The sequence below is a fragment of the Jatropha curcas genome, chromosome 5 (genome assembly GCF_041381405.1).
Source record: "Jatropha curcas cultivar XTBG-Jc1 chromosome 5, XTBG_Jcur_1.0, whole genome shotgun sequence".
Classification (NCBI taxonomy): domain Eukaryota; kingdom Viridiplantae; phylum Streptophyta; class Magnoliopsida; order Malpighiales; family Euphorbiaceae; genus Jatropha; species Jatropha curcas.
The window spans coordinates 4,048,938-4,074,804 of NC_143155.1; the positions used below are offsets into that span (position 1 = coordinate 4,048,938).

At 34.6% G+C, this 25,867-nt stretch overlaps 1 protein-coding gene and 1 long non-coding RNA gene across 2 annotated transcripts; both read left to right on the forward strand.

Moving 5' to 3' along the window:
• The first annotated feature begins 2,600 nt into the window (after positions 1 to 2,600).
• LOC149496092 (uncharacterized) lies at positions 2,601 to 4,449 on the forward strand. The gene is made up of 3 exons (XM_089720976.1): positions 2,601 to 3,173; positions 3,277 to 3,796; positions 3,941 to 4,449. Exons 1-3 carry the CDS (start codon positions 2,601 to 2,603, stop codon positions 4,447 to 4,449), a joined length of 1,602 nt encoding a protein of 533 aa, XP_089577102.1.
• A 3,234-nt stretch (positions 4,450 to 7,683) lies between these two features.
• On the forward strand, positions 7,684 to 9,853 carry LOC149496093 (uncharacterized). The gene is made up of 3 exons (XR_016320771.1): positions 7,684 to 7,793; positions 8,784 to 8,855; positions 9,632 to 9,853. It is a non-coding gene; the product is annotated as an uncharacterized LOC149496093 (long non-coding RNA).
• Positions 9,854 to 25,867: the final 16,014 nt, after the last annotated feature.

Here is a 25,867-nt window from a genome sequence, read left to right on the forward strand (position 1 = left end):
TCAAGTAATTCTTAAGAAAAGGTTAGTTATCTTCACTTCTTCCTTCTTTTCTATGGATTAATTTTTGAATTCCATGAACTTTGAAGTGAGGTGCTTGCTTATTCATTCTGATTTGGTGAAGATGAAGTGATTAGACTTGAGTTTAAGGTGATTTAAGATGAGTGAAACTAGTTATGCATGAATTCAAAGTCTAATTTGCATAATTCGCCAAGAGGGATGATTTTGAGTTTGTATTTGATATGCCATGACCTAGGGATTCTGATATATCTTATATTATGATGTTATTTAAGTAATAGAAGAGTTGAATTGCATGAATTTGTGCTGGAATTGAGTTGAGAATGCTTAAGCAAACATATCATTGCTGGACCTGTTACAGTTGGGCTGTCTGAACTTCAGCTTCTATAATTGACCTGTTTGACTAAGCAAATGAACTTCAAAATTCATGAAATTTTATATGGAGATATACAGAGATGTTGGGTAGGTCTTGTTAAAAGGGAAAGGCCATTGGATAAAAGGAAATGGAGTTATAATTAAATCAATGCAGGCTACTCAGCATGAGAAAAACTGGAATTCAGATTCTCTAATTATGTCATTTGAAAATGCAAATGAGCTTTAAAAATTATGAAATTTTACAGGGAAGTACTCTAAGACGTTGGGAACATGCTGTAAAAATTTCAGGTCAAATGAATATGAGGAAATTAAGATATAGCCAACGGAATGCAAGCTGCTCATATGTTGAAATTCTGCATTTCATAAACATTGAATGAATTTAGCATGCCATTGACTTCTATTGTTTTAATTGTTAGTAGTATGTTTCTAGGATGTGATTAAGTGTTGGATATGAAGTGTTTCATGCTTACACTAAGGTCATATGACACTTGGACAAGCATAGTGAAAAGGAAAGAAAAAGCATGATACTACATTCTAATGCTTAATTTGCATTCCTATAGAAGTGCATGTGTGTATATTGTGTAGTATGAAGTTAATATGAGTATTACTCTCATGCTACAGCTCCTAAGAGTAAGGGAGTTGAGCAGAGAGTGATTGCTAGAGGAAAAAGGCTAGGGGAGCCTTCTAGCTCAGGTTAGTGTACTATGCCTTTCCTACTTTTATTTAAACAAAATGATATTGATTTTGCAAAATATTTTCAATGGATTTACTTTATGAATCATAAATATAAAAAGTATTAATGATTTCATATGTTTTTAAAGAACAAAGCTTATTTTGAAAGCATACGACCTAATGACATATGTAAATGAATTTTATGATTCTTATACCTTGAAAGAGGAGGATGTTGGCTAATTGATAACTGTAGTATGAGGGGTGGCCATGACTGAATGATTTTAGTAGTGTTTGCGAAATGAAATGTTGCCCACAGTGATTTTAATATTATTACATGAATGGAATGGTTTGAAAGTCTTACAGCTGATATAGACATGGTTATTGCCCCGAATATCACTTCATTTGTTGAAGTTGATATTACGATCGATTGAACATGGATATCATCACTAGATGATATATGATTGATATGAAATTCTCCCTCCATGTTGAGGTTGTAGATTGCTCCCTCTTCTGTTGAAATCATATCACAGATTGAGGTTGTAGATAGCAGGTCTAGATGTGCACATTAGACACTGATGGCCCTCGGAATTGATTCTATAAAAGCTGTAAAGACTATATTATGAATTTATGATTTAAATGGTATTGTTTTGTTTTCTTATTTCCTTTAACATGGTGGGTTTATGACTTATGATTCATTATTTCATATAAAGAATTTGATTTCATAAATTTGTGTTTATTTTATAATAGTACACCACTAAGCAAAATGCTTAGCGATAGTTGCTTTTGTGCAATCGCAGGAAAAGGCAAGGAAAAAGAACTAGGAGAAGATCGTTTTTGTTTGATGTAGATAGTATGCTACTGATGTAGCTATTGTATATTTGACTTCTTTTGGAATATGTATGATGTATTAAACATTAACAGAACATCTATGTATATTTGAGCAGATACATGTAAATTATGATTGTATGAATTTCTATTATGTATCTAAGGTTTGAAAAGGATTTCAGTATGTAATTAAACCATCCATGGGCTTATGGGTTATGGAACCGTTTTATGTTTTTGCTAATAGAATTGATGTTTAAGAAATCATATTGAGCTTAATGGAAGTTATGTTTCATATGTTTAGTAAATTACGAAAAAAAAAGAGACATTTCTTTATAATAGATGAAAGAACCAAAAGGAGTTTTACATTTAATAATTAAATCTACTTTTCTACAAGATATAATTTGAAAGAATCAACAGTATTAAGTCCCTTGTAGTATACTTAGTAAGCATTTATAAGACTTAAGTGCTTATTAAGTATATTACGGGCGACATGCCATGTCTTACAGTAAGGTAAGGTGTGACATGTTTATTTTGGTATCAGAGTGGTTTTCATTGCATATTGGATCATAGTTTTATGAATGTAAATGTGAAATGTAATCTGCTCAAATATGACATGACTGTTAATTGTTGGATAGCTACATCATACAATATTCTAATAGATGAATGTTTTTCTGTGATAGTATACAGAGAGCGTTTTGTTGTCGATAGATAGTATGGAGGGTGTTGGTCAGGGAGATAATTTTAATCCTTCTGAGGAGCAGTCTGAGGCGAGGCAAGAAGAGATTGGTGATGCTCCCGAGGGTTCTGATGTCCCTGTTGCACCAGCTGCTGACCCTATAGCCCAGCAGATGGCTGCGTTATTGAGACAAATGGCAGGTAACTTACAGCAGCAGCAGCTACCAGTTAGACAGTATGATAAGTTGGTTAAGTATGGGGCCACAGAGTTTTCAGGCACCACTGACCCGATGGTAGCTGAGCAGTGGCTAGAGAGGATTGATAGGGTTTTCTTAAAGCTCCAGTGTGATGATGGTCAGAAGTACGATTATGCAATCTCTTTACTTCAGGAAGATGCATATGAGTGGTGGAAGACAGTTCCTAGGAGCAAAGTGCAGCCACCAGTTCTGACTTGGGTAGACTTCCTGAGGGAGTTCAAGAAAAAGTATGTTCCATCTACCTATGTGGATGCCAGGATAGAGGAGTTTCTGCAGCTCAGACAAGATCATAGGACTGTAGCTGAGTATGAGAGGGAGTTTACTCAGGCGTATGTTAGTTACAGGCAGGGACAGGTGCAAGAGATTTGAACAGGGATTGAAGCCCAGTATTAAGAGTCATGTGATCGGCTTTGAACATGAGAATTTTTCTACATTGGTATCACAAGCTCTGAATCAGGAGAAGGTTGAGCAAGAAAAGGCTACAGAGAAGGAGAAGAGTGTCAGGAGGACTTTCCCAGGGGCTAGTAGCTCTAGTAGCAAGAAGAGGAGATTCTTTGGTCCATTTCCTCCTAGATCTAGCAGTGTGAGGCCACAGAGCCAGAGGCAGTTCAGACCACCATTGCCACCTCCACGAGCTCCTCCAGTTACTCGTAGTTGTGTTCATTGTGGTAGATATCATGGAGGAGTGTGTAAGTTGACCACAGGAGCATGTTTTAACTGTGGCGAGGTTGGACACTTTGTGAGGGATTGCCCTAGACCGAGAATGACTACGACATATGCAGCCACAGAGGGATCGATTCAAAGACCAGCTGCTAGTTATGGATCTTCTCAGTCTGCAGGCAGAGGTAGGGGCAGAGGTAGAGGTAGCGTGTTGAGTAGTCAGGGGACAGTGAATCAACCAGAGCCTATTGGTGGACCAGCTAGAGTTTATGCCATGAGGCAGAGGCAGGATGCCGATTCAGCTGATGTAGTGGCTGGTATATTTTCTTTATTTAATCATGATGTTTATGTTTTGTTTGATCCTGGATCATCTCACTCTTATATTAGTGCTGGGATTTCTTGTTATGCATCTGTTCCTTGTTTGAGATTGGGTTATGATGTGCTTGTATCGAGTCCTTTAGGGCAGGAGGTTATTGTTAATAGATTATATCATGATTGCCCACTCATGATCCAAGGTCATGTATTCCTTTCTAATTTAGTTGAGATGCCCTTCAGAGATTTTGATGTTATTTTGGGTATGGATTGGTTAAGAAAATATCAGGCAGTGGTTGATTGTGATCTTAAGAAGATTATATTTAAACTGCTAGAATATGTAGATGTGGTGATACAGGGCGAGAGACATATGCTTCCTTCATCTGTGATCACTGCAGCTTTAGCTCAGAAATTGATCCGTCATGGGTGTGAGGCATACCTAGCTCACATTATTGACACAAGGGTAGGTACTCCTAATCTTAAAGACATTCCTACTGTGTGTGACTTTCCAGATGTTTTTCCAGAAGAGTTACCAAGATTGCCTCCAGAAAGGGAAGTTGAATTTGAGATTGAGGTTATGACAGGGACTCAACCGATCTCCATTACTCCTTACAGGATGGCTCCTGCTGAATTAAAAGAATTGAAAGCCCAATTATAGGAGTTGCTTGATAAAGGGTTTATTCGTCCTAGTGTGTCACCATGGGGAGCTCCAGTGCTATTTGTAAAGAAGAAAGATGGCAGTTTACGGTTGTGCATCGATTACCGCAGTTGAATAAGGTCACAGTCAAGAATAAGTATCCTTTGCCAAGGATTGGTGATCTCTTTGATCATCTTAAGGGTGCTTCTGTATTCTCTAAGATAGATTTGAGATCGGGGTATCATCAACTCAGAGTTAAAGAGCAGAGTATTCCTAAGACGGCATTCAGGACTCGCTATGGCCATTATGAGTTTCTAGTTATGCCATTCAGATTAACTAATGCTCCAGCAGCATTCATGGCTTTGATGAACACGATCTTCAGATCTTACCTTGACCAGTTTGTTGTGGTTTTTATTGATGACATTCTGATATATTCCAAAGATATAGAAGAGCATGATAAGCATCTACGAATTATTTTTCAAACTCTTCGAGAAAAACAACTTTATGCTAAGTTTTCTAAATGTGAATTCTGGTTAGCACAAGTTGCTTTTCTTGGTCATATTGTATCTGCAGAGGGTATTGCAGTGGATCCTGGTAAGATTGAGGCTATTTCCAGTTGGAAGCCACCAAAGAATGTTTTCGAGATTCGTAGTTTCTTGGGTTTGGCTGGCTATTATCGCAGGTTTGTTAAGGGATTTTCTATCATTGCTTTGCCCTTAACTAAACTATTGCAAAAAAACGTTAGATTTGAATGGACAGATAAATGTCAGGAGAGCTTTGATAAGCTGAAGAAGAGTTTGACTGAAGCTCCAGTTTTGACTTTACCTACTCCAGGTACAGAGTTTACTGTTTATAGTGATGCTTCTCATAATGGATTAGGTTGTGTGTTGATGCAGGATAGAAATGTTATTGCTTATGCATCATGCCAACTTAAACCACATGAGAGGAATTATCCTACACATGATTTGGAACTTGCAGCCATTGTATTTGCATTGAAAATATGGAGACATTATCTTTATGGTGAGAAATGCTATATCTTCACTGATCATAAAAGTTTGAAGTATCTGGGTACTCAAAGGGAGTTGAATTTGAGACAGAAAAGATGGCTCGAGTTGATAAAAGATTATGACTGTATTATCGATTATCAGCCAGGGAAAGCTAATGTGGTAGCAGATGCACTGAGCCGTAAGACTATTGCTAGCCTGAGAACTACAGAGTTATCTCTAGTCCATGATCTACGGTCTATTAATGCGAAGTTTAAGACGATTTCTGACAATTGGGTGTTAGTTAATCTTCAGGTTAAGCCTCTACTGGTTGATCAGATTAGAGCTGCAATATTGACTGATGATGAATATCAAAAGATTCTTTCAGAGACACAAGATGGTAAACGACCAGAATTTTCTGTCAGTAGAGATGGGTTATTACGATTTCGGGACCGGTTATATGTTCCTTCAGATTTGGTTTTGAGACATCTCATCTTGAAGGAAGCACATGATTCTCCATTTGCTATGCATCCAGGCGGGACCAAGATGTATAGGGATTTGAAGAGGAACTATTGGTGGACTGGTATGAAGAAAGATATTGCTGAATTTGTATCTAAATGTCTAACTTGTCAACAAGTCAAGGCAGAACATCAAGTACCAGCAGGGTTACATCATCCACTTCAAATTCCAGAATGGAAATGGGAAAGAGTGACTATGGATTTTCTAATGGGACTTCCACTGACTCAGAGGAAACATGATGCAGTTTGGGTTATTATGGATAGATTGACGAAGAGTGCTCATTTCCTACCTGTAAGATCAGACTATAGTTTAGAGAAATTGGCAGAAATATATATTGGTGAAATAATTAAGCTACATGGAGTGCCAGTATCTATTGTTTCTGATAGAGATCCAAGATTCACATCTAGATTTTGGGTTAGCTTATAGAAAGCCCTGGGCACTAGATTGAATTTTAGTACTGCATTCCATCCTCAGATAGATGGTCAATCCGAGAGGATTATTCAAATATTGGAGGATATGCTTCGAGCTTTTGTTCTTGAGTTTGAAGGTAGCTGGGATAAATATTTGCCTTTGATGGAATTTGCTTATAATAACAGTTACCAGACCAGTATCGGAATGCCTCCATATGAAGCTTTATATGGTAGAAAATGTAGGACACCCCTATGTTGGGATGAAGTTGGTGAAAGGCAATTGCTAGGTCCTGAAATTATTCAACAAGCAGAAGAAAAGATCAAACTAATTAAAGAAAGATTGAAAGCAGCTGCAGATAGACAAAAGTCATATGTGGATCTAAAGAGAAGAGATATAGAGTATAATGTGGGTGATAAAGTATTCCTTAAGGTTTCCCCTTGGAAGCGTGTTATGAGATTTGGTAGAAAGGGAAAATTGAGTCCTCGCTTCATAGGACCTTATGAAATACTTGAGAGGATTGGTCCATTGGCATATAGGTTAGCCTTACCACCAGAACTCGATAAGATTCATAATGTTTTCCATGTTTCTATGCTTCAGAGATATAGATCGGACCCTTCACATATATTGCCTTTAGAATCAATTGAAGTTAATCGAGACTTCACATATGATGAAGAACCAGTGGCTATCATAGCTAAGGAAGTTAAGCAACTTCGGAATAAACAGATTCCCTTAGTTAAGGTGTTATGGAGAAGCCACTCCAGAGAAGAGGCTACTTGGGAACGTGAAGAAGATATGAGAAGGCAACATCCACAATTATTCAGAGATTTATAACAGGTAAAATTTTGAGACGAAATTTCTTTAAGGAGGGAAGAGTTGTAATATCCTCAACTTTGTAGTTCCTGCTATTCTAGCTTTTTCGATGAATTCGGTTATCCGAATGAAAGGAAAACTTAGAATAATGGAAAACACTATATATTGAGGATGTGAATATTAATTAAATAGTAATTAATGTGATTACAAATCAATTTGAAAGATTAAAGGAAATCAAAAATGAGTTAAAGAGGAATGACTTCTTGGTAAAGCACGATTTTACCCGAAAAGCCCGAAAAACGGTAAGTTCAGTATGACCTTTCTTAAGTGGGGTTTAGAATATTAAATACACTTAGTTGATACTTACTAAGACTAAAGTGAAGTGATTAAAAAGATTAGAGTGCCAAAGGATGAAGGGAAAACAAAAAGGAGGATTATAGTGCAATTTTCATTTAAAGGACATGGAAGGAATTTTTAATAATGTTTAGTATATATTATTATGAAGAGGTGGAGATAACCATGCCATTTTCCACCCATTTTTACAGCCCAATTCGTTCAAGAAGAGAGGAGGAGAGTTTTGAGTACAAATCAAGCAAAAAGGAGGTGAAAATCAAGGAATTTTCAAGTAATTCTTAAGAAAAGGTTAGTTATCTTCACTTCCTCCTTCTTTTCTATGGATTAATTTTTGAATTCCATGAACTTTGAAGTGAGGTGCTTGCTTATTCATTCTGATTTGGTGAAGATGAAGTGATTAGACTTGAGTTTAAGGTGATTTAAGATGAGTGAAACTAGTTATGCATGAATTCAAAGTCTAATTTGCATAATTCGCCAAGAGGGATGATTTTGAGTTTGTATTTGATATGCCATGACCTAGGGATTCTGATATATCTTATATTATGATGTTATTTAAGTAATAGAAGAGTTGAATTGCATGAATTTGTGCTGGAATTGAGTTGAGAATGCTTAAGCAAACATATCATTGCTGGACCTGTTACAGTTGGGCTGTCTGAACTTCAGCTTCTATAATTGACCTGTTTGACTAAGCAAATGAACTTCAAAATTCATGAAATTTTATATGGAGATATACTGAGATGTTGGGTAGGTCGTGTTAAAAGGGAAAGGCCATTGGATAAAAGGAAATGGAGTTATAATTAAATCAATGCAGGCTACTCAGCATGAGAAAAACTGGAATTCAGATTCTCTAATTATGTCATTTGAAAATGCAAATGAGCTTTAAAAATTATTAAATTTTACAGGGAAGTACTCTAAGACGTTGGGAACATGCTGTAAAAATTTCAGGTCAAATGAATATGAGGAAATTAAGATATAGCCAACGGAATGCAAGCTGCTCATATGTTGAAATTCTGCATTTCATAAACATTGAATGAATTTAGCATGCCATTGACTTCTATTGTTTTAATTGTTAGTAGTATGTTTCTAGGATGTGATTAAGTGTTGGATATGAAGTGTTTCATGCTTACACTAAGGTCATATGACACTTGGACAAGCATAGTGAAAAGGAAAGAAAAAGCATGATACTACATTCTAATGCTTAATTTGCATTCCTATAGAAGTGCATGTGTGTATATTGTGTAGTATGAAGTTAATATGAGTATTACTCTCATGCTACAGCTCCTAAGAGTAAGGGAGTTGAGGAGAGGGTGGTTGCTAGAGGAAAAAGGCTAGGGGAGCCTTCTAGCTCAGGTTAGTGTACTATGCCTTTCCTACTTTTATTTAAACAAAATAATATTGATTTTGCAAAATATTTTCAATGGATTTACTTTATGAATCATAAATATAAAAAGTATTAATGATTTCATATGTTTTTAAAGAACAAAGCTTATTTTGAAAGCATACGACCTAATGACATATGTAAATGAATTTTATGATTCTTATACCTTGAAAGAGGAGGATGTTGGCCAATTGATAACTGTAGTATGAGGGGTGGCCATGACTGAATGATTTTAGTAGTGTTTGCGAAATGAAATGTTGCCCACAGTGATTTTAATATTATTACATGAATGGAATGGTTTGAAAGTCTTACAGCTGATATAGACATGGTTATTGCCCCGAATATCACTTCATTTGTTGAAGTTGATATTACGATCGATTGAACATGGATATCATCACTAGATGATATATGATTGATATGAAATTCTCCCTCCATGTTGAGGTTGTAGATTGCTCCCTCTTCTGTTGAAATCATATCACAGATTGAGGTTGTAGATAGCAGGTCTAGATGTGCACATTAGACACTGATGGCCCTCGGAATTGATTCTATAAAAGCTGTAAAGACTATATTATGAATTTATGATTTAAATGGTATTGTTTTGTTTTCTTATTTCCTTTAACATGGTGGGTTTATGACTTATGATTCATTATTTCATATAAAGAATTTGATTTCATAAATTTGTGTTTATTTTATAATAGTACACCACTAAGCAAAATGCTTAGCGATAGTTGCTTTTGTGCAATCGCAGGAAAAGGCAAGGAAAAAGAACTAGGAGAAGATCGTTTTTGTTTGATGTAGATAGTATGCTACTGATGTAGCTATTGTATATTTGACTTCTTTTGGAATATGTATGATGTATTAAACATTAACAGAACATCTATGTATATTTGAGCAGATACATGTAAATTATGATTGTATGAATTTCTATTATGTATCTAAGGTTTGAAAAGGATTTCAGTATGTAATTAAACCATCCATGGGCTTATGGGTTATGGAACCGTTTTATGTTTTTGCTAATACAATTGATGTTTAAGAAATCATATTGAGCTTAATGGAAGTTATGTTTCATATGTTTAGTAAATTACGAAAAAAAAAGAGACATTTCTTTATAACAGATGAAAGAACCAAAAGGAGTTTTACATTTAATAATTAAATCTACTTTTCTACAAGATATAATTTGAAAGAATCAACAGTATTAAGTCCCTTATAGTATACTTAGTAAGCATTTATAAGACTTAAGTGCTTATTAAGTATATTACGGGCGACATGCCATGTCTTACAGTAAGGTAAGGTGTGACATCGAGTCCTGAAAGCAGTCTTAGGGACCTCTGACTCTCTAACTCTCAACTGATGATATCCTGATCTCAAATCAATCTTTGAAAACACAGTGGCCCCTCTCAACTGATCAAACAAATCGTCTATTCGAGGTAATGGATAACGATTCTTCAGTTTCACCTTATTAAGCTGCCTATAATCAATGCACAATCTCAAAGTACCATCCTTCTTCTTTACAAATAATACTGGAGCGCCCCAAGGAGATACACTAGGTCTAATGAAACCCTTACCGAGCAACTCCTGATTCTGAATCTTCAACTCTCTTAACTCAGTAGGAGCCATCCGGTATAGAGTAATGGATATCGATGCAGTGCCCGGCACAACCTCGATACTAAACTCAACCTCTCTCGCAGGAGGCAAACCAGACAAATCCTCAGGAAATACATCTGGAAAGTCACACACCGTCGAAATCTTATGGACACTAGGAGATCTCCACTCAGGCTCAAGTACACAGGCCAAGAACGCCTCACAGCCATGCTGTATCATTCTCCTAGCGGTACTAACTGAAATAACATTAGAGAGGTAATCCATCCTCTCCCCCACAACTACAATCTCCTCTTCAGACAGAGTCTGAAGCGTAATCCTCTTACGTCTACAATCAACAATGACTCCATGTCTAGACAGCCAATCCATACCCAATATCACATCGTACTCCCGAAAAGGCAACTCTATCAATCACCCGAAAATACATACTCATGAATGACTACAGGGCAATCTCTATACACCCGATCAACTACTACACTCTGACCCAAAGGGCTAGTAACCTCAACTCTGTTCTCTAATGTATCAGCATGCATACTACCCAGTCTACCCACATGTATGCATATGTATGAATGTGTGGAGCCCGGATCAATCAAAGCAAGTACAAAAGTGTCAAAGATAGAGAAGGTACTTGCAATGACGTCCGGCGCATCCCGTTGCTCCTTGGTCCTGATGGCATAAGCCCTCGCCTGTGCTCTAGCCTCTGGTCTCTCCACAGTCTCAGAAACTGGTCTCTCACTCCTAGTACCATATCCCTCACTACGGCCTCTACCTCTGCCTCTCTGAACATAGGGAGCTGGCCTCCCAACCTGGTGAGCTGGACGAGTCACGGTCATAGGACAATCCCTGATCATATGCTCAGTGGATCCACATCTAAAGCAAGCTCTCGTAGTGCCCCAGCACAACCCAACATGTCTCCTGCCACACTAAAGGCAAATTGGCAGACCTGGCCATGCAGCACCCCCGCCACTAGCAACAGATGTAGCCGGAGGAGCTGATCTCGTAAATATACCCCGACCAACTGTCTGGCCTGGTCTGACCCCCATCTGCGGTCCGCCTCTAAATCTCTTGCTACTAGAATGGATCCCTGAAGTCTGTCCAGACGTAGCACTCTGAAATCTCTTATACTGACTGCTCTGCTGGGTCCTATAACCTCTGGCCTGTCTCTCATTCTGAATAATCTCAAGCTCTGAAGCAGCCTTCACCAAACTAGCTAATGTGGTGTGGGGCTAGGATGTCAAGTGCATCCTATACTCATCCAGTAACCCCTTCCGGAACCACTTACACCTATCTGCCTCAGTAGGGACCAACGTCGAAGCATACCTACTCAACCGCAGAAACTCCCGCTCATACTCGGAGACAGTCATCTGTCCCCGTCTAAGCTCAAGAAACTCTGCTATCCTTTGATCCGTGTATAGCTCCCCCACATACTTCTCCCGAAACTCAGAGAGAAAGAAATCCCAAGTAATATCCTCGGCTGTCGCTGTCTTAACCATAGACTCCCACCATAGGTAAGCCTCTTCCTTCAGCAAGGAAACAACACAGATCAATCTATCTGGAGGAGTACACTGCAGCTGGTCCAAGACCCTCTCTATAGCTCGACGCCAGAATTCTGCTGTAAAAGGATCATCATCTCTCCGACCCATGAAATCCTCAACATGATACTTCCTCAGTCTTTCTACCAGGGAATGGACTGGAACAGGGGCTGGTGAGACTGGAGCCTGGGGAACAACTCCCGCAGCCTGCCTCAATGCAGCTACTAACTGCTGTACCAAATCACCCTGATTAGGCCCCGTAGTAGCCTGCCGTACAGTCGAGGCACGCTCTGCATCGGAACCCAGAATGCCACTAGCGACGCCACCGGCTGGCGTACCACCCTCTAACATAGCACCCTCTGGAGGGGAATAACTGTCCACCTCCTCATCCGGCAGGTGCTGAGACATCACTAAATACCTACAAAGACCAGTAGATTCGCATCAGAGAGAGATTCCCAAAACAGACTAATATGGCATGTATTTAACCTTATATCATTACTCCAAATCAGATAAACTCTCATACCAAATCATATATCCTAGAATCGTCTAAACCTATGCTCTGATACCAACTGTCATGCCCGACTCTAATCACTAGAGGAATTGTCCGCTTTGGCCACGGGGTTGTGCCCTGGCCTAATCCGGCCAACACAAACACCCGCCCTCACGGTTTTATCCCGCAAGTGAAATGGGAAACATCTCAGGAGGTCACCCATCCTAGGATTTCCGTTAAGCGAGCACGCTTAACCCTAGAGTTGCTTATGTTCATTCTGCATGAGTACGAGCCTTAACTAAAGAATGAAATTTATTTTTGCTATAAAAGAAGGAAGACAGATTTGTATTTATAATCGTCTTATTGCTTTCAAAGTGTTTTAATTAAATTAATGCAATTTCGGTATTTATATACTTGAGTAATTTTAAGCGCTTGCGAGACTTGCCTTGGCTATTCTTGGTATTTTAATTGTTGGTTATTTAGCACCACTGAGTCTTCCACTGAGCGCGTTGATTTTTATCACGCGCAGGTTAGGAGCGGAGGCTATTCTGCAAGACCAGAGGAGTAGCATCAGAGTAGATATCACATTTTGGGTAGGATATTTTGTAAATGGTGATTTTTGGCATATATATAAATATTGTGTTGTGGAGGTTGTATATAAGAAGTTTATAATGCATTAAGAGTTATTATTATTTAAGGAAATAACATCTTATTATATTTTTGGTGTACGATGATTATATATTCCTTGAAAAGAATGTGTTTAGAATATTGTGATGGAACCTAAGTATATTGATGGATATTTAGAAGTGCTTATGGCATGTTGTGTTGAATTGGAGTTTTGGGGTTTGGAGAAAATTGGAAGTGTGTATATTTTCTTTGTGTGGCAAGTTAATATTTACGGGAAACTCTTGCGAAATTTTCGTAGGAATTTCCTTAAATATTATTTTTGGTAAAAAACAAAATGTTAATTACTTGCCTCCTTATGAAAATCTAACCACTTCTAATTTGTGATCTAGCTTTAATAAGTGACATAAGACGATGCTCTGGCACCGATTGTGGCATCCGCCGTCTGGTTCTCCGGGATTGCCCGGTGGGTGTTACATTTTGTGGTATCAGAGCCGGACCCCCTCCAGTAGATGTATGGTTCGAGGACGAACCATGCGGAAGCTGGTGGGCCTGTGACATCCCGACCCGGCAAAGCGATCCTAGGATGGCAGGCTAGCTAGGGTAGTGGAATACGGGACACAGGAATGAATGAATCATATATCGAAAAGGAGGAAACTAATCATTAGAGGCGCCTTTTGGTGGAATGGCTGGAGAGTTGGAAGAACTCTAGGGTTAAGCGTGCTCGCTTAACGGAAATCCTAGGATGGGTGACCTCCTGGGAAGTTTCCCATTTCACCTGCGGGACAAAACCGTGAGGGCGGGTGTTTGTGTTGGCCGGATTAGGCCGGGGCATAACCCCGTGGCCAAAGCGGACAATTCCTCTGGTGATTAGAGTCGGGCGTGACATCTCAAAGATTAAAGAAGTTACTTTTGTCATATTAATAAAAGATTGAAGCTTGGAAATGGGATTACTAAATGACTTAAGAGGTAAGTATGGTAGAGATTTCTTTTAGTGAGAGAGAGTTCATGCATTCTCTTCACCTTGAGTGAGTTCTTATTCTTCTTATGGATTTTCTTCATTTGTTTCCATGGAAGAATAAGGAGAGGGATCAAGAATAGAGAAGGGAAAAGAGGTGATGAAGTAATTTGGGGTTTTAATTATTGAAGAGGTGAAGTTTTGAGGTTGAAATTCTAACCTCCATAATTATTAATTCTTACTATTTGCTTGATGGTATTCTTGTTTTAGGATGTCTCTACATAGGGGTGGCCACGGTTCCGAAACCGGCGGTTCCGGTTCTAGAAAAATTGGAACCGGAATCGAACCGAAAAGGTCCGGTTCTGGTTCCGGTTTGGAACCTTCAGGTTCTGGTGACAAAATCGACGGTTCCGATCAGTTTTCCGGCGAATCGCATAATTTTAAATTTTAAATTTTAAAGACCGGTTTAAAAAAATATATTTGAACATAAAAAATTAAAAAATACACCTACAAAATTAAAAATACTTCAATTAAATTTATTTTTTTAAAGACTTGAACATAATTATTTTTTTAAAAAAAATTTTTCAACTGAATTTATTTTTTGTTTAAAAAAGTTTGAACATAATTAAAAAAAAAAAAAAGGGGGTCTGAAAATCCTGTCCCATGTTTAAATATTAATTAAAACCTTAATCTCATCACTATAACATTATAACAAGAACTTGGAGCATACAGCTTACAATTCCAGTTTTTTATTGGAAAATACATCTTATAATATATGAGCTCACCCGATGTGTTTTAGTTTTTCTTTTGTCATAGGCAGGGTAGAACCAACTCTAAAATTTGGAGGGTTAAATATTTTTTTAAAACAATTTTAAAAGATCAAATAAAAAAATTATTTATAAAGTACATTTTAAAAGATTTTAGAATTTAAAGGGATGCAAACTCCTCTTTAATTCTGCTTCCTCCCAGCGGATTATATACATTTGACTTCTTTAATTTGTTTTTCAACAAAAAGAAATGTGAAAACTTGAAAATCTCGAATTTTAATCCTCAACGAGAACAAATTTATAAGATCGAAGAAATTATTCTCATCTTTTTTAAATATTTTTAATTTATAAAAAAGAATATTTTTCTATTATTTATTAGAAAACATATATTTGCTATCATTATCAATTAATCAAATTAAGAAAATCGTTTTTTAATAAAAGCAACCCATCCCTCTGTTGGTTGTCTGCACTACAAGACAAATGATCCTTTCCAAAAAGTTTTACAGAGCATCCAAACTCCAAGAAATTTCCTTCACTAAGAAAAAAAAAAAAAAAAAAACTGGTCTGACAGTTTATAACGGCTAGAATCGCCGGTTCGAACCGGCGGTCCGAACCGACCGGAGAATCTGTGGTTCCAATTGGTTTCGACCGGTTTTCTGGAACCGCCAGTTCTGGTTTCAGAAAATTTAGAACCGGAACCGAACCAAAAATCTCCGATTCCGGTTCCGGTTCGGCCCGGTTCCGATTACGGTTCGGGACCGGTTCGAACTGACGGTTTCAGTTCCCCGAACCGTAATTTGGCCACCCCTATCTCTACAATACGTTCCACGAATTAAATGTATATGCTTGATATAAATTTAAAATTCCAGCATGTTAAATGGATGAAAAATGCATTTGAGTTTCAAAACCCAATTTCAAGTTGATTTTATCAATGTTGATTAAAGGACTTATGATTGATATTTTGATTCAATTATTTAATGTTTCTTGAGTGTTTCTACTCCTATTAAATATGTATATAAGTCATTTTAAGTATCTATGGATGATTCTTTGAAAAGGTTTGATGGGTATGTTTGAATGCTTAAAGAGGGAAATATCTCGTATCTGGAAAACCTAGGAAACATAACCATGTTGCCCAACACGGCTGGCCATGTTTCCTGCTGAGTTTGGTGTTCTAAATGTACAAAGTGATGTGGCCATGTCATATGACACGTCCAGGCCGTGTTTCCTGCTGACCCTCACTATGCAATTTTGTGTTCTTAACCTCCAAATGATGCCTAACCACCTAAGATGTATACCTAACATATCTATGATGTAATTCTCTTTGCAACCACTTCTAAATGAGCCTAAAACCTCTTATGAAAACCTCAATATTCATCGAGTTATAAAAACAAATATGCATATTAATGAAGAAACCCTTATGATGACATGAACTAGGTAAGCATGCTTAGGATTTTTGCAAGCATAAAGGTGTGTGAATGCCTATGATGAATGAAGTGAATCATTTATGAATCAATACATGATTTTAAATACTAAAGAATGATGTGTTATTTGATGTATGATATGAGAATGCACATGAGAATGGAAAAAGGCATGGTAAGGAATGGATTTGTCATAGTTAGATAAATGAATTAAAATATCATAATGGTGGATGAAAAATATATTGTGTATCTTGAATATTCATGCTTAATTGCTTGCTCTATGATAAATCCATGTAATGGACAAATAAGGCATTGTATGGCTATGCAAGGTAAGTGCCTACTTATAGTGAATCTTTCATGTATGCTACTTGATCATTGTGTAATGATGATTATGTGAACTCTTGAAATGCCTATAAAGCATGTGAGAAGGATTGTATATCCTATGACTACATCACTACATATGAAGAAAATATATGAATTATTAACAGTAAAACATGGACCTTATAAAGCTTAATGAGAAGCACCGCAGAATAAGGGGTATGACATGTCATATACTGTTACCATATAGATTTTGAGATATCCTAATGCTTGGTGCACTACAGTATTTCGGCTAACGAGCCCCCTACGGTCACAATTATATCTTTTAAGCCCACAATTTTTGGTAATTCGTACCTTACAATATAATTCCCTTATATGGCTTTCAAACCAACTAGTGTTTATATGGGCCAAATATCTAAATGCGGCCTAAATGAATAATAATATGAGATATACTTAAATTTACTTATTTGAATGAATTAAGAATCATGTTTATATCCTCTTATGTCTACAATATTTAGTAACAATGATATGTATGATAATGTATAATAAATAATGATATGTATGATAATGTATAAAAATGATGATATGTATGATAGTGTGTTGTAATGATGACATGTAATATAATGTGTAATAATGATGACATTTATGATCATAGCTTTATAATAGACTTATTATCATGTAAACATAATGCGTTAGCTATGAAACATGAATGGATATAAATTATGTATATTTAATAATGTTGATTGAATCTTATGCTATATTTGGAAAGAGGGAGGGAGTAAAATAAGAGTGAAAGTAAAATATGGGTGTAAAGTCCCAGAATGGAATGAAAATTAGGCTAGAGAATTTATTTTTCACCCTCCTTAATATTTTCACCTTGACCAAACAAGGGATTTTGAAAATTTCAAGGCATTTTCACCCTCTATTTTATATCCTTCCTACATTTTATCTCTATCCAAACAACCCATTAGTGAAAGTGGAAATGATAATGGTATTATGATATCTCTTTGATGATGAGTACATAATTAGTTCTTCAAACAAATGATTATATGATCCTACTCTAATTACACAGCTGTATGATATGTTGGAACCATGCTTGTTTATGCTTGTGCGAAAATGTGTGCACACACTAAGCAATCATTGCTAAACTCAACGCGTAGGTTAGAGAGTAGCTGTTGAATCGAAAAGGAGTTTTGATCTGTATAGATAATTAGAGTTGCTATAGCTTTTTGGGTAGAGATTCTAATTGCTTTCCATAGAATAAAACAACTTTTATAGGCATATACTAAGACTCATGAATTTATAGTATAAACTTATATATGGCATGTAATGGTCATTATGGGCATGTAACAAAAGTTAATTATAATATTATAAACTTTATATGTATAAAGACTTTCCTTAGCTAGTATTTGAGCTAGCATTATTATCTGAAGAATAATATGATGATATTTTAGTGAAATATGATATGTTATGAATTGCTTACGTTGTATGATTGAAGTAGTAAGTGGGGTTGAGATTATAATCCTTATAAAAGTGTTTATAACAGGTTTTAGAAAATTGAAATATCGAATAAATAGGGAAAACTCTTGCAGTTTTTCCATAAAATTTTAAGATTTAGAATTTTGTGTGGTTAATGTTACCATGTAAAGAGAAAATTTTCTTGCAAAACATGCATTATACTTCCAGCACCGTATGCAGCATCATTTACACAAACTATCCATGAATATGGTAATTCATGCATAGTTCGAGTATGGATGTTACAATTTGGTCCCCATAAATTTTATTTTGATCTATAAAATTACACTTTGGTCCTTAGAAAATTATACTTTGATCCCTGACTTTGACCCTAAAATTTGGTTTCGTAAAATAGGAGCTTAGAAGCCACATTAGGTATAACACTGAAGTATTAAACTAACACATACTTAAAACTTAACCATTTAAAACGTTTATTTTAATTTTGAAAAAATGACTTTGAAAAATTTTCGGGGAAATCTTATAGAAAAACTGCAAGAATTTTCTCTATATATTCGTTATCCCAACAATACAAAACACTTTAAGAACACTTTTGTAGTAGATCCACAACCTCAACTACATTTTCAAATCATTTTCCCATCACAATTTCAACATTCACAACCAATATTCATCACATTTCACAAATCCCAAACAAATTTATAAATCAAGTTCATTTAATCATAGCCAAAGCAATAGTTAACATTATAGTATAATTCAGTCATATAGTAAAATATTTAAATTCAGCACATAATATAAAATCTGGTAATCAAGTATCATCATTAATGGTACAAAACCATACAAATCATATCATTATATAATTTATGAAAACTATATTTTTAATGAGGCCTTTAGCATATCTAGAAAAATCAAATAACAGACAGATAATCCCATAATAAACATATAACTCGTAAGCCATACAACATCATACAACCCGTCGGTCGGAATCAAATCGACATATCCAGAAAATGGGGTTCGTTAGCCGCTATAAAAATAAAGTTCATTAGCTCTTGTAAAATGGGGTACGTTAGCCCTTATAAGACACTGCGTATCACGGATAGACAGTACTGTATTGCTATGACATGTCATACTTCTGTACAACTACGAACTCAACCAAGTATACTAAGGACAATAAAATATTTATTATGCTTAATTCATTTCATAATTCATATATATCAGTGTTCATAAATAAAGCACCCGGTCTTATAATTACATTAGAATATTTTATTACAATCCGAAAAATTTTCTCTTTCATAAATTTTATTATAAAAATTATACTTTTTCATACTAAATATTCCATCATAATTTTATATCCATAAATCACATATTAAATACATGACCAAACTTAATTTCTCATATTGCATAATTTCATAATTCATAAAGAATATTTCATAAAATATTCTACCGTTGGCACAAAAAAATTTCAAATCATCCAACTAAATTCATAATCATAGCATATTTTCACATAATTCACTAATTGGCACAAATCCTGAGACTATGGCTCAATTCCCAATGCACCAATTTTTAACATAGTATAATAATATCACCTAGCTAATCCATATTTCACTTGTTTTCCAATATTCTTCTAAGTGAGATTTAAGAGGATCAATTAATTAATTAATTAATTAATCTAAGAGGATTCTTAAACCCAATATTTCTTTAACTTACTAAATCATACTAATTAACTACCAATTAAGTAGTCATAAAATCCTATTATTTACCAATTAAGTAACCAAATCTAGATGTCACCAAGTAACTACCTATCCACTTAAATAAATTTCTACTAACCAATTAATTTATTACTATTATTTAATTATAACTAATCCTAATTAATCGTCATCTTAATTAAGGCCAGATTATAAATTGATCTTTAAAGTTCTTATTAATTATAAATGTGTCCCACTTTGAAATTAAATGGACCAATAGCATATTTATTTATCCATAGTTCACAATTAATCATTTTTAAGGGTCTAATTTATAATTATAGTCCTTAATTAGTCTCAAATTACTCTTTAGTCCATATTTAGTGCAATTTAAATTTTTAATCCTTGGAAAATATCATATTAGTTCTTAAAGTCTTCTTTTTATCCAAATACTCGACAAACTTAGGTAATTTGCCTTTTAGTCCTTGGAATATGTTTCAAATAGTTCGCATCACATGTCAAAATTGCACAATAGCCCTTTTATAGTTTGGCCAATCATAGTGCACTAAACCTACATTAAATCAAATCAACTTTTTCTTAATCATCATTAAACATCATTTAATCAAGATTAAACATTTAATTTGATAAACTAAACATAAAATCATGAAAACATAGCCACAGAGGTTCTTTTAAGCGTTAAAAATGGCCTAAATCATCATCAAATTACACCAAATTGGATACATAATATCCTTAGCACTTAGATTCAAGAAATATAACATCAAAACATGATTTTTAAACATTTATTTTAGAGGAACAACAGTTATATATTCTGTCCTAATTTAGAATACATGAAAAAATCATCAAAAGAAGCATTTAAGGCACAAAAGTGAAGGCTTACACAAAAATCATGGCATTTAATGGAAGAAAAACATATTTTCATATACAAATCTGAAGAAATCATCTATAAACATCCTAAATATATCTAAAATAAGAATAAAGCACTAACTCTCCACCACCTCCTTTCCTTTTGATTTAAAAGATTTACCTCCTAAATCAAAGAAAGAGAAAACCTTTTTAACATCTAAGTATGAACTTAAATTTTTAATGTATATATGACATAAAGGGCATAGATCTGACCTTACATTAAAAATAAAAAAAGAAGAAATAGAGAGAAAGGAAGTAGTAATATAAAAGATTAATCTTTACCTTGAAGCTTAAAAATTTCGTGAAATAAATTATACTAGCTTATATGTCTTGAAGAGCAGAATAACATACCAAAATTTAATGAAGACTAGTTTAGATTAGAGGGGGTGCAATGCCCTAATTTAATTCAGCCAAGTGGTGGGATGAAGAGAGAAGAAGAAAGATAGATAACAGAAGATTATAAAATATTTTATGAAATAAAAGAAGAAGGAAAAGTTGGCCTGTAGGAGTTCCAAAATGTGAGATGAGAATATTTTTCTTCACATGCTTGGAGCATGTGAGCATGTGATGCACCATAAGCTCCTCTTTTCTATTGGTTGGTGAGACTGCATTAGGATAGGATAGGGTGACGTGGAGATTCTTGATGATGTGTCAAAATCTTATTTGTGGTTAGGTGGTAATGTGGAGATTTCATTTAGATAAGGTGCACATATGGCAGTTGTAACATCCCTTCCCGGTCCACCCATAAACCCGAATAAACCGAGTCGAGACGTTACAAACTGGTTGACTTTATGGCTTGTCATGTTGAAATCATAATGTATATTAAATATACTATCATGCTGATGTTGTTAACATTAATAATGTCATAAATATTTACAAAACATGATACTAATTTCAAAATGGAATGGGCCCAACTGTGTGCCCTGTACATGCCATGAAAAGGACAGACAAAAGATACACATCAAAATGGTTAGCTACCCTGAAGACTGAGTCTTCTACAGATGAACTGCAGCAGTTGTCACAGCAGTGGTATGGAAAATAGTTTGTATTTAGCTTATTTTGTCCTTATATAAAATGTTTACAAATTGTTTTCTCTTTTAAATTTAAAGGCTAGAATCACATACACACATGTGCATGTTATTGATTTACATACTAATATTACATAGTTTTCCAAGCACAATCTCATGACACTATAATTTAATACCAAAATGCCCACATAGCACTATAATATATCAGAATCACTATAATTCACCTAGAATTATAATTAAATCATACTAATGCATAATTAGACTCTAAAAATGATTTAATACATGCTAATGACATGTTATAAAAATGTGGACGTTTCTGGATTTTTCAATTGTCCAAGTTATTTGAATTAGGCCCTAAAATGCAATTTTTCTAGAAATTGACTTTCTGACCTTCTAGTCCAACTTCCGAGAATTTGTTCTTCCTCAATTGAAGCTAGATTTTGAAATCCAATATACTGTCAAAACACTTAAATAGTTTTCAATGTCACTTGAATCATTGAAAAATATCAACGTTGTTTCATGTCATAATCAAAGTGTTTTAAGGTCACCTTTGACTTTTAGGGCTAAACCATATTTTTCACTCTGACCTTTTCAAATTGTTTCATTTTCACCCTAAAACAACTTTTGTCCCCTACACACTCCAAATTGCACCTTTCATCTTCATTATACCCTAATTTTCAAATTAGATTTAATTAGAAATTAAAAAGACAAAACATGGAACCCATGATTGCACTATAAGTTAATTAACCTAACATAGTTAAAGATTATAAAACCGACATTTTGCTTCTCTTGCTTATAATATAATTACATGTTCTCTCCTCAAACAAAACGATCTAAAGCCACTCCCCCTCTCTCCTTCTATGTTTATCACTCTCCTTCTCTAACTCACAGTCTCCACCCTATGTATAAAATTGATCTCTCATAACTATCAATAAAGCATCCTATTTTGTTGTCATCAAGCTTAAAATGGGAAGGGAGAAAGAGTGTAGAGAATGGTATGATTTCACATTACTCACGAATTTAATCATTTTTGAAAAAACAATCTGAAATTAAAAATTCTAAGTTCGATTGGATTTACATTTCTATTATGCTTGGTTATCAAAATTGGTCAAACAAGAAGAAAAATTTGTTATTCTAAGGAAAATAATGTCCAATGGAATGAATATACCATAACATAAAAATAATATTAACCATTGAAAAACTTTTCAAATAACAAAGGCAACAATAATAGAAGGTTTTACTTAATTAATCATGAATTAAATGATCAAAGATCAATAAGACATCTCATTTGGGACCCAAATTAAACTACAAATTATAAGTGAAGGCATGATAAATAAACAGATGGAAAATTAATATAACATCCATGTGTATTTCAAAATACAACTACTCTATCTCTACTTTTCTAGAAATACTTTTCTAATGTTAAAATAATAGGTCAATTTGTCCAATTTTATTGCTTTTTTTTATCAATTCAATTCAAAAAATGATGGTCAAATGAGAGAGATTAAAATTTTATACCTAATGTACCCTTAAAAGTTTTTCACATTTTCGTCCTAATCTCTCCCCTCTTCCTAATCTCTTGCCCCTCACTTAAAACCCTAACTATCATCTCTCAAGCAAATCTATACACATAACTCTATTGATTATGGTTTTCTATTTCAATGCTCATTTCTTTTTCTAGCCACAACGTTGATGAGTCTATGCTCGCTTGAGTGCCGCCATTAAAGCATCTGATATAGTTGGGTCATGATTTGGGCTAAGATTCTACAACTCTTTATCAATGCTTGGCAATCCCACTCCATGTCCCATTACTTTTCAGACTATCTAATAAACTACAATGGCGACAATAAATTTTTCCGGATTTCAAAGCCATAAGGTATGAAATCTGACTTTAGACCTAAAAAATTAAAATTATTAAAAAATATTTAAAATATGATTGTATATGCTTGTGTTTGGTTGGGATCTGAGTGGGAAAGTATACTTATGGTCTCAAATAGATTCTTGTTTTAAGAATGATAGAGTTGATGATTTAAAAAAGATGGTTGAATTTATGGATTCTCTAAATTTTGTTTTTAGGGGTTGAAGTTGAAAGTTTTGTTTTTGCCATGTTTGGTTGGTTTGTGAGAAAGCAAAGATAAAAAAAATTAAGGGATAAGAAAATTGCATTTTTAATTTCCTTTATGGCTTACCATTTGTTGAGATGTGAATTAATTATTTTTTGCTTGATTGAATGAATTTAGAGTCAAAATGATGGAGTTTTGGTTTCCTATGTTTTTGTAAGTTTTCAAAGGAGAAAGGTTTGGATGATTTGGTACAAAGTGAAAATGTAAAAGAAAGATAAGGGTATTTATGAATTTTTACTAGACACTAAGAATAAAAAATGAGCTTCTTGGATGGAAGGATCTATTAGTTTAATGGTTCAAAAGATATGGACTTCAAAAAGCATTTCTGCAAAAGCAAGGATTAAGTAGTTGTATTTCGATATAAAGAAGGATGTATTAGTTTTTTTTTCCCATAAACACAATAGGATCATAGTTTATGTATTATCAATAATGCAATAAGAAAGTCTACTATCACATTCATTGCATCACTAATTCGGACCTTAGTGCTTGCCATTTATACTTTTTTGTTTTATAATAAAAATTATTGGTGCTTGTTGTATAGCTTCCCCCTTGAACCATTGCATGTCAGTAATGATGCATCTCCTAAAGGGCCATTTGTGCAAAGGAATGAGAAGATTGGAACTGAAATAAACATTGACTTTTCGGTTTAGGCAAATGAATACAACGAGTACCTTGTTATGATTACAATAATGCTATTGATGCATCAATTCTAGAAGGTTGTGTTGAGGTTGATATTAAGGAGGCTTTTTCGAATTTGCGTGTAGTTGATATTAGTGACAATAGTTCAATTGCAGAGAAAATAAAAGAAAATTGAATACTAGAATTATGATCATGGGAGAGGCTCAAGACTAGATGATGACAATCACGTGGGACAATTGTCACTTAATGTTGATGACGAAGTTATAGTAATTTAAATGGGAACTCAATATATTGAGTACCTACAATTACTAGTGATTATGAGGAATCAGATAGGGAATTCTCCTCATCATATAGTGGTGAAGAGGGTGATAAGGAGATAAGAAGAAAAAAAGCTGAAGAATGTGTACAATCCTGGATCTGATCACAAGTAGCTGCAATTGGCTATTGGAGCAAATAACAACTTGTAATGGTTATAAAGAAGTATGCATTGCTTAAGGGCTTCAATGTGACTTGGAATAAGAGTGAGGAAGGAAAGGTCGACTATAGATGCATAGAAAATTGTACATGGAGATTTCATGGTAGTTCAATCAACATTGGGTTATATGATTATATCAGGAAGAGCATCTATACTTTATGTCCTTGATGAATAGGCAAGCAAATTCCACCTTTTTAGAGGCTGAGTTCTTAAGTCAGATTAGGAGAGGCCCTACTTATATTGTTGACAAAATGATAAAAGATTTTAATAAAAAGTATGTTGTTACAATGAAGAAGCGTGTTTGTTATCGAGCAAAATAGAAAGCTCTTGCAAAGCTGAATAGCTCACTTGAGTCGCATTACTCAAAATTTAGGTCTTATATATCTACAACATAATGCATTTACAGCTACAAGGCATACTGTGGCTAAATGTGCAAAATTTTGTAGGTAAATGCTTTTGCCACAATAGGTTTTTCATGTAGCATGTCATAGCAAAAAGTTAGCTACAAGATTAAAGTCTTCCGTAGCTAAAAATCAATACTTGTAGCTATGTTATTTATTATAATATGACTACAACATCAAAATTTTTTGCTGCGAAATTAAAAATTTATAAAAAAATATATAAGCCACAAAAATTAAACTTATAGCTAGAAACACATTTAGCTATACCTTTTAATTTTTGTAACTAAATAATAAAATATCTTGCCTCAAACATAACAAAGTAGCAAGTATTTTTAACATTTAGCTATAGTTTGTGAAACTTTAACCAAAAATTAAAATTCTTTGCCACAAATAATAAATCATTAACAATGGCTTTTATTTTTACAGTAATTGCTCATTTCTAAATTTATTGATAGTATTTTGAAATTATTTTCCAATCCATTATTAATTTTTTGAATTTTTTATTATCAGGAATGAAAATAAAAATGAAAGAAAAA

Bases quoted from the DNA above. Each gene is read 5' to 3' on its own strand.
- LOC149496092 (XM_089720976.1), top strand. From the start codon at position 2,601: ATGGAGGGTGTTGGTCAGGGAGATAATTTTAATCCTTCTGAGGAGCAG. The intron at 3,174-3,276 runs GTGCAAGAGATT...GCTCTGAATCAG, and splicing joins TTAGTTACAGGCAGGGACAG to GAGAAGGTTGAGCAAGAAAA. The intron at 3,797-3,940 runs GTATATTTTCTT...CGAGTCCTTTAG, and splicing joins TTCAGCTGATGTAGTGGCTG to GGCAGGAGGTTATTGTTAAT.